General features: G+C 40.9%; 1 protein-coding gene across 3 annotated transcripts in view; it reads right to left on the minus strand.

Moving 5' to 3' along the window:
• pak5 (p21 protein (Cdc42/Rac)-activated kinase 5) overlaps positions 1–10,088 on the minus strand; it is a 62,958-nt gene that overhangs the window by 35,658 nt on the left and 17,212 nt on the right. For 2 of the 3 annotated variants that reach the window (XM_035679054.1, XM_035679053.1), the window contains exon 1: positions 6,302–6,623. The exons of the other annotated variant lie outside the window; for it this stretch is intronic. In XM_035679054.1, coding sequence (XP_035534947.1) covers positions 6,302–6,356 — 55 coding nt within the window. In that variant the 5' untranslated portion in view covers positions 6,357–6,623. Of the gene's footprint in view, positions 1–6,301; positions 6,624–10,088 lie in introns of those variants that run through there. 3 annotated transcript variants of the gene reach the window in all.

The raw sequence follows: 10,088 nt of genomic DNA on the forward strand, positions 1-10,088 counted from the left end.
GAAAAAAATTGATGCACTGAAGCGAAGAGAAAAAAGGAAAAAGATGGCAAGTTAGGATTGTGAGGATTTTTTTATGTAAGGTTTGATCGCGATTTAGATACAGTTTGTAGAGGCACATCATGTGTGGCAGCTGGTGCTGCCTGGGATTGTACTCCACTACCAAGAGAAACTGTTTGGAAATCCCATTGTGGTATTGGTGGTTTGGGTGGATGCACGATGTCCAGTCATAGGAACAGAATGTCATGATGTTGTTGGTGTGGCTGTGAATGGAGTCTATTGTGCTGTTCCCTTCTAGGAGGCATTGTCCTCAGACAAAAACAAAGTCATCCTTCTTCTTCTACCCCTTCTTATTTCCCCCCCCCCCCTCTCTGTTATGGCAGAGATAATGTTTGCTGTGCCAGACGGTCCATACCAAACATTCACTCAAACATATGCGTATAGTACAAGTGCAATGTGCACAAAACAAGAAGAAACAATCATTTAAGTAAATCACCTTTTTCTAGCTGACGATTTTGTTTGCTTTAATGACAACTGTTGCTAGCAGATTTGATCAGCTGTAGTTAGCTAGGTAATGCTAATGCTAATGCTTACACTAACACTAACATCGTGAGTTGGTTGAAACCTCTATCTCCATCTCTATCTCTATGTTTCCAGCTGATTTATTAAAAACATCAACCCATAAGGTTGTAAATATGCTATGAAACATATTGAAGAAAAAGGCTAAGCTACCTGCTCCAGGTAAACATTGTTTGCATATTTCAGTGAGCTAGCTTGGTATTATAGTACAGTATTACAAATAAAAAAAATGTTATTTGTTTGACCATAACTCTCAGATGGTTTGGAGGCTTGTTTACTATAGAAAAACATACTTAACTGAGCTCAGTAAGTCGATAATGGTTTGTTATTATTTACCTTACATTTGTTATCGCTATCTCAGACATGCTTGGCTGGAGTTGTTGGAGTGTAAACCAAATAGAGAGCAGGAAAGAGCCGCTAGCGTTAGCTTAAATTTAGATATACCGGTACTAGGTTTTGGCTCCACAGAGCGGATCCAGTCCTGAAAAGGTCAAAAACTAATGCTAATGGTTGCAGCTTATGTTAGAGCAGCTAAACACACAGTTTAATCCATTCCTAACACTTCATCTCTTGTATTTGTTGTTTTAGAAAGGCTAAATAAAACACTACTCTCAAAAATCTTTAGATGCCAATTTCTGCCTAGATCTTATTTTATTTATTTTTCTGCCTAGATTTATCAAACGGTCAATTGTTGAATAAGGCGTTACAAACATGATGTTTAGTTGCTAAAAAGTGTTAATGAAGTCTGCATAGCAGTGTTCTAAATCAATTTTAGTTGTGAAAATGACTAACTCTTTTGCCTTGGCAGTACCTCCCGAGCAGATGCAATGACAGAAGTCACCAAAGAGTCTACTTCTAAATGCAACTTTAAATAGACAAGACAAAAAAATGTAATCATGGAAATCGTCCTCAATCATTTCCTTTGCTGCCCTGCAGGAGAGCCAGACAGACCAAATTAGTGGCCTCAAACAGGAAAGATGGAGAGATAGATTGATGGGAGAGAGAGAGAAAGGCGGGGGGATGGGTGGGGGCAGAAGATAAGAGCAAAAGCAGAGCATGGTGGGGAGGATAAAGAAAGATAGAGAAATGGAGGGATGGAGAAAACGAGAAAGAGACAAATATGTGAAGAGTCATGGGGAGAGGAGGGAAGCTGAGAAGGCTTAAGGCTTTTGTGATGCATACAGCAGCACAATCATAGCACAGCAGATTATTATGCAGCACACTGCTGCCTTTAGAAAGCTCAATACTGGATCAAAAGGGTGTTAAGTCATAGATAGAAACCTCGTCCCACAGGCATGTTTACACAACTCTGCCTTACACTGCATTCACTGTCAGCCTCGGTTTACACAGTATAGACTTAAGGATGTATCACATCGACTGGGATTGGAAATATACTACATATTCATTAAAAAGAAAAGACAGACGGGGTTTATGTATAAATCAAAGCATGTCATTTTCGATTCAACTTGGTGTGATCTAATTTTGTGTGTGCAAAATATTGAGATGTAACTTTTAGCTTTAAAATTGGGAGTCATGTATGAGTCACAAGAAAAGTGCAGGATGCATCCAACAAGAGCTTCCACTGCAGCAGATCACATTATAGTCCTGAAGGGACAAATACAGTAGCTTGTAATTATTATAATTATTATGCAACTAATGTATGACCCCATCCACTGAATTGTGTATTTAAAGGACCATACCTGTGGTTTTGCATAGTAAATCCTACGTGCTTACAACATTAATGACAACCATTTCCAGATTGCAAGTGGTTTTCTTTTTTAAATGTGTTTTTCCTGCCTTCCACGCGCTCCATGGATTAAGTACATTTTAGTAAACTATCAATATTACCTGAATATCTCATTTAGAAAATGTAAACAATTTGGGAAAATATTACCAAAGTTAAAATATGGCTGTATGCTGTATTTTGGAAATGGCTGGCAACACTGAAAGGTGAAAGCAGATATTAGTTAACATTTAAAAACACTGGTTTGGTCCAACATGTAATAGAGAGGTAGGTCAGTAAAGAAACACATGATTGCCCCTTTTCTTTCTCCTGGTCCATCACATGGTCTTATTCACAAAAACACATGACTTAAATATTCTCCACAGGTGTCTGCTTAGATAACCAGCGAAACCGAATGCTTAACAGTCCTTCATCTTTTCCATTTTTGTGCTGAGCTACAAATCTCTTACGCAATGTCGACATTTCAGCAACCATTTCCACTTTTGTCCACTTAAACCTTCATGAGTCGACTCAAGGTTTCTGACCTTGATACTATTTTCAGAGCCTGTGCACAACTTGGCTTCTGCAAGATGAAACGCTGACATGTAGTCATTATGCTGATTAGAAATGACATTCCCAAAATAAAGTCAATAGAGACAACGCCAAGGATGAAGCATGAAAAACATCCTGGGAGAGGAACAGTCTGACAGAAGGCAATGCTCAAGTGTTTTGTAAATATCGACTGCAAAGTTGTCTTCTGCATCCACCGCAGTGAAACACACAGTGACTAAACCGGGCTTGATCGCAGTCTTGCACTGAATCATCAGCTGACACATGCGGCAGCTGAAGCCCTGTTACCTTAGAGCAATGTACAAACACAACAAACGCATCCCATCATGCCACATCCAACTAAGAACCATGTTTGAAGTGTAGAGAAGTGATAATCAGACTTTGGGGGAGTTTACAGTTGTGCTCCTGGCTATCCTTCAAAAAAACAAAAACACAAGAGCAAAAGTGTAATAAATTGATTAAACAATGCACTGTAACATAAGCTGCAAACGTTAGCATGCCCAGCTAACTAGCTTACTACTGACAGTGGCAATGCTAGGGATATTTCCAAAGCAAGGGTCATGTCATTAGCTAACAACACTATTTTGTGGGGTTAAGTTTGAAAAATAGTGGAAAATCCACCCTGTGGGCACCATGTCAGATTTTATAGTAACGTTAGCAGCCCCGTTCCGCTTTTTATTTAGTTTGGGGAAGTTAACACTTTTGTTAGATAGTGTTAGATTAGCTCAACTCACCAACCCCTTTCTCTTGTAAGGGAAGCACATGAAGCATAACTCTAACCATCGTCCCAAAGTGGATGGTATTTTCAGTTTTACCATGTTCAATATGCATGGTGGCTACAGTACATTATAGCATGTATATAGTCCTCATGTGCATATTTAACAGCCTTTAACCTGCTCTTATTTTAAAACACATTCGCAGGAAACGTCAGTTAGTGACAGAGTTTGAGCGTAGCTTTTTAGCTCTAGCTGGTAAAATCTGCTAGTGACATCATGTCAGCCGACAAAATCCACAATTGTCGGCAAGAAATAAGAAGCCTGCTATTGTTTACTTCTGTGTGAAATTGAAGCCAATTGTTTCAGAAATTGCTGTGAATCTTGTGAGGCAAATCTGCCACCATTATTAACTGCTTTTGTGCCAGACTGGAAAGGAAAGTTTGAATGGTGACAGTAACTAAGGGAGGTAGACAACTTGTTTGAGCTCCACAAGAGAAATATTATTATTGAACCTTAATTTTATGACAGAAAAAAATGTTTTTGGGAGAGCAAATTTCACCCTCTGTGGTCTGTAAGCAGCCATAGAGTACATGGACACCCCTGACCTAGATGGTAGGTCTTGGGAATGAGATTATTAAGACTAGTAGGGCTTAAGTCGTCTAGGCCCAGCTCAACTGCTAAGAGACACAACAACACATGCGCACACACATACACACTAAATGCATTCAAGACAGCAGACGGAGGTGCATTTTCATGCACTCACACAGACCAAACTTACTCCTGCAGAGCTTTGCAGCTGCCCTCTCACAACATTCGAAACAGATTTGGACTGAGATGTACTTGAAGTGTAGAGGCCTCTGGGAATTGCCTCCATGCAGAGGCCAGAAGAACTACTTACTGCACAACTTCTCCTGGCTGCCACATAAGCACCTCTTGAGCTGTAATTTATGGGCAGATTGTAAAGCACTTTGTAAAGTTTCAGACTAATGCCTGCAAGGTTATTCTGCCAAAGAGTAACAATGTCACTCTGATGAGAAATTGCACCTGGTAATATATGGCAGAGATTATGAAACTCCATTAATCTAGGTGTGTAAAACTGGAGAGAGCTGTAGCTGTGTGTGTGCGTGTGTGTGTGTTTTGTCTATCTGTGTGTGTGTTGTATGTGTTCACTCATAAACCACAAAGCTCCGAGGGCTCTAGGGTTGAGTGAAACCTGAATTACTAAAAATGCATATTGTTCTGCCAATGTTACAAGACACATTACATAACCACATGTACACATACACAAACCAGCCACGCACAGACACACAAATAGGAATAAGAATTTCAGGATACAATAACTGTCTAAAAAAAATCTGTATCAGTATTACACAATAATAATAATAATAATAATAATTATTATTATTATTAGTTACAATAACATATGGGTTATTTTGATTAAACAGGAACGCTTTATTATAAAAGATATTCTAGCTCATATTTTTGAATAACAATAATACGGTAAATTTAATATGTTTCTGTTTTTTTAAATAATACAGTAGAATTCAAAACCGCAGATAAGCAAATGTACACGGTATGATAACTGTACATTTCCATACTAGAGTATACCATGCTAATATACTCCACATAGGCTACATTGCAACACATTAACACAAACATACTTAAGGGGCTACCAGTCCCAGGGCAGAGATCCTGACTCCCAGGCTGATTTGTCTCCAAACCATCTGTCACCATCTGAGCCTCCACAGGCATTTCCCCTTTTGTAGAACAACACCTCAACACACACACACACTTTCACTGGAACCTGCCCCACACTACAGCAGACTCTGTGTATGTGTGTTGATGTTAGTATATATACCGTGTCTATTTTTGGTTCCCAAGCATGTTAGTTACTCTGCTGCAGCATGATGTATTCATGTGTTTTCCAAATGCCACATTAATGTTGTATCCCTTAGATTGTAATTTAGAAAGATAAATTTGTATTGAGATGCAGATGCATTCACTCATGCACAAATATGCAAATACATTTCATACATAATTTAAAGTTCAACATGAAAAGAACACAAGTTCCTCCTGATAAACAAGTTGAGGGAGGGTGATGTACTTTAGTTAATTTGCCACTACAGGGAAGAGGAGGAGTTTCTAATTTAATTAAAAGGTCAAATGTTTCACAGAAAACTTGGTGGTATATTTTCGTTCAAGGTATCCTTTTCCCAAAGTTCCCTGAATGCAGCTTTACTTGGTCTGAGTGACAGAAAAATGCACAAAGTGAGGCAAAATGTGTTCCTTTGTCTGCATCAATAGTGTCTTAGTTCTGTTATCTTTCGCCTCTTTTGTCCTGCCCTGCTTTGTTGTGTGCTGTTCAGTTCTGTGCCCTTTGCATTTACTTGTTCTCTCCAGACCTGGTTCCTTCAGATGATTTAATTGGCTCAAAAACTGTATACACAGACATGCATTTCACCTTCCATTCCCTGTAGATTTATTTGTAGAGCAGTAAACAACTTCAGCTGAAGAAGTCGCTTTTTATCATTTGCAGTGTTTACAACATGCTGAGAAGTTTGTAACATCCCTCGTTCCAATCATCTTAAAAGATTTTTGGATGATCAGGGAGCTGCAGCATGTTAAATCATAGCTCTGATGATGGGTATATCTCATGTTAGCGCTCTTAAATATGTATTTTAACCCACATGTACATTCATTAAATTATTGCCCTTACCTGGCAAAAAACTGACAGTTTCTTTCAACCAATCAAAGTGCTCTGGATACGCCATGGCGACACAGTCCAGGACAATCAGAGCCTCCTCAGATGTTGCGCTTTGATGTCAAATTGCACTCCTGATAAATCCATTATGCACCTCAATTTTCTTTCAACAAAACATGAAACAGCGAGTCCCCTGCCCGAACCATGATTGCTGAATTATAAGCCAATGATTCCCAGAAGGAGCGACACTTCAGTGAAGTTATCAAATTGACAAATCAGGTCAGATCCAGGACCCTCTGAAGCCCCCAGCGAGCTGGTACTACTACTACTGCTGGCCTGCTGCTGCTGCGACTCTCCCTGCCTGCACGCTCTGATAACTCCCGATGTGAGATGCACTGGGCACAAAAAAGTGCCTACGCCAGCAGCCTGGACCAAGGCAGGGCCAGACAGCTAAAGCCCGGACCCATCCCATTTCACTTTCATTGTTTGTCTAACTGGGTTTTGACCAGCCGCGTCCCAAACTGAGTACCCTCTGACCTTCACTGTCCTCCTCCCACTTGTCTGTCTGTCAACAGTACCACAAAAACAACAGAGAGTGTAAGTGTCCTCTGTGTTCCCACAATCCACAGGATGGTGTTTGTGTCCTGGCTGCACTGTCGAACACACACACACACACACACACACACACACACACACACATACAAAAACACACAAAACTGTCTCCCACTGATGCCAGCATGTGTGGATATCAACTTTGGTGTCAAGTGCTGCACCACCAGACACCCTATCACTGCCTCTTTCACAGAGAGGAAGACAGATAGTGCGACAGAGGAGATAAGATGGAAGAAAGAGAAGCAAACAGCTGGTCCAGTCAGCGGCTGTGACAGAGTCTGGCCATTTGCCGAAGCTAAGGGGACATTCAGCGGTGGCAGCCAGGGACGGGCCCTGCGCTAAGGGCAAACACACACACACAGACTCACACAAGCAGTGCTGGGCTTTCGGGATTACGTTGGACGTGTTTTCCCTCACACACACACAAAGAGGGAGAGACAGAAAGAGTGTTGATGAGTAAAGGGTGTATGGGAAATTACATATAAGGTGGGGGCCAAATTACAATTAAACTAATTAATACAACATTGAACATATTGATTTTTGAGAGACAAAAAAGAAAACACTTTGTCAGTCTTGTCTGGCAGCGACGTCAGTGGGATTGTTAAGGTTTTGACAAAAAGAACTTCTGGACTTTTTAATCAGTGTGAGTATTCTGCCTTTCTGAACAAAACCTGGCCGCAGTGAAGAGTTTGCTTTTTCATACAGAAACCAGCATTACAGTGATGAAAGTATCTTTGTTTGATTCAAAATAATTTATAATAGTGTTAAATCTTAATGCATATCTGGAGGTATATGCTGTATCTCATGGAGTTTTGATATCAGCCAACTTGCCACAAAGCTGCTTTAGCATTATGGGAAGAGAGAATGTGTTTGATGGTTAAAAGACTTGAGCAGCAGACACACCCCTCCACAAGTACTACTGGATATAAATACACATGCCACCTTCAAGGGTCTTATCCAGACAGTCAGTCTCTCTCTCCCTCTCTCTCCTGTGGAGCTGCAGGGACAGTTGCAGACTAAATAGAGAAAGAGACAAGTAGAATTATGGCAGTTGAGGCTGATTTGGCTACGCTAAGTACCTCGCTCTTTAAAAGCATCAATACAGCACCCTGCACATAGCTAATGGGCGGCTACATAACTGTCACAAGACGAATGCTTGGTAGTGAGATAAATGATAATATGATTATAAGCCCGGCAAAGTATTTCAGTGCAAAGAACAGGCTGTTATTCTCTGGCAGTGTAATGTTTAGCAACATTAACATCACTGCAAAAAGACAGTCAGAGAATTTGTGAAAGGGAGATATCCGGTTCAGAGACTGTCTTCAAGTCTCTCACTGATCTCTTGCTATCGGGTGAAGGGATCAGCCAAAGTTGTTGCTATCTCTTCATGTGGTAACATAATGGATGAATATAGCCGAGAAGGGCAACTCTGGGAGGTACTGAGAGATCAGGAGAGTTATCTAAATGAGATCTCTGCAGTCCCGAGGACAGAAGAGTGTGTGTCACTGTCTGAGAAAGGGTGTGTGCACATGTGTGACCGTGTGTATGCGTGCAGCTGTGTATCCCAGCTATAAAAGCACATTAAAGCAAACCAAAGCACACTAAAACCAAGTCTCTGATAGTGTCTCTTCTCTTCTCTTCGCTGAGTTTTATGTGGATCTAATATGAAATCTCACAGGAAGATTCACAGTTTTTTAGTATTTCTGAAGAACCATTCAAAGGCTAGTGCTGTTTAAGTCATCCGAGAGACCAGGATTCTGTTGAATGTGGAATAGGGCTGACCACTATTGTCCATTCGATTACCACCACTTATCCTGGTCCCAGTCTTCTGCTGGACACTTTAGTTAGATTAGCCCAGACATCCTTTTTCCCAGCAGCATCCTCCAGCTCTTCCCGAGGCGTTCCCCGGCTATATGGAATATGTTATCGCTCCAGCGTGTTCTGGGTCTGCTTCCAGTTAGTAGTGCCTGAAATACCATCACAGGCTTCCCTGTCTTCTCTCAGCTGAAAGGAGCAGCACTTTCACTCCCAGATGTCCGCGATCCTAACCCTTTCGCTAAGGTTAAGACCAGACACCATCGCGTTTTGGCTGCTTGTATGCACAATTTTATTCTTTAGTTTTACAATAGTTTAGAAAATCAAGTGTTAGCCCTCTTCAACATCACACCCACAATGCACATCCACCTGTTAATCTCACACTTCATCTCACCCCTAAACAACCATGTAAACAGCAGGCTTTGAATCATTCTACTTATTCATTTCAATTATCAATTATCACTGGATTACTCTACAAGAAAACTAAAAAACGTGATGATTCTCAGGTAAGCTCTGGAATGATACAGAGCATCATTTTTCTCTGATTAATAGGAGGATTTGGGTATTTTTCTTTGCCATGGACATCTGAGATAATCAAATCCTGGGCAAGTGTACAGCACACTGATTTTAAAAATATGTGTATGGTGTCTGTGTTCAGATTAGAGTTATGACTCCATGATCGATGGTATATAAGTACCTTATTTGCCACCATGAGCTGTGTGCCACATGTACTGCTGCAGCGCCAACTGATCACGTTATAAGTGGTAAGTGGGCCGAATCATCGGGCTAAACTACAATAACTAACTTTCTGTTGTGTCTAGATGTCTGGCATCTTAGGGCGTGCTGGTGGTTCACCTGGTAGAATTGGTGCCACATGTGCCTGGGCTGCAGCAGCCATGGGTTCGAGTCCGGCCTGTGGCTCTTTGCTGTGTGTCACCCCCTCTCTGTCTCCCCCTTTTCCGTCTATCTTGAGCTGTCTTGACAATTAAATGCAAAATGCTTCCCCCCCAAAAGAAGAACACTGGCATGCACTTGTCCCTTTCACCTGACAATATCTTTGTCTCTATTCCTGCGCCCACACCTTCAAGAATAGAAACATATTGTCCTTTGAAATAAAAGAAAATGTTTTCTTTAGTAGTCATAACCTTTGGAAACAGATATGTCTCAATAACTCCTGACTCACACAGACCCTGATTATTGAGTCCTGCATGACTTTTAAACACAGCTCACAATTCCATAAAAATATGTTTTTCTGAGATTTCCAACAACACCCATCTTTTTTTTTTAGAGGGGGGCTATTATGCCTTTATTTGATAGGACAGCTGGAGACAGACAGGAAAGGGGGGGGAGGAAAAGAGGGGATGACACGCAGCAA

Source organism: Morone saxatilis, unplaced genomic scaffold (assembly GCF_004916995.1).
Source record: "Morone saxatilis isolate NCDOM2014 unplaced genomic scaffold, NCSU_SB_2.0 Contig7, whole genome shotgun sequence".
NCBI lineage: Eukaryota > Metazoa > Chordata > Actinopteri > Moronidae > Morone > Morone saxatilis.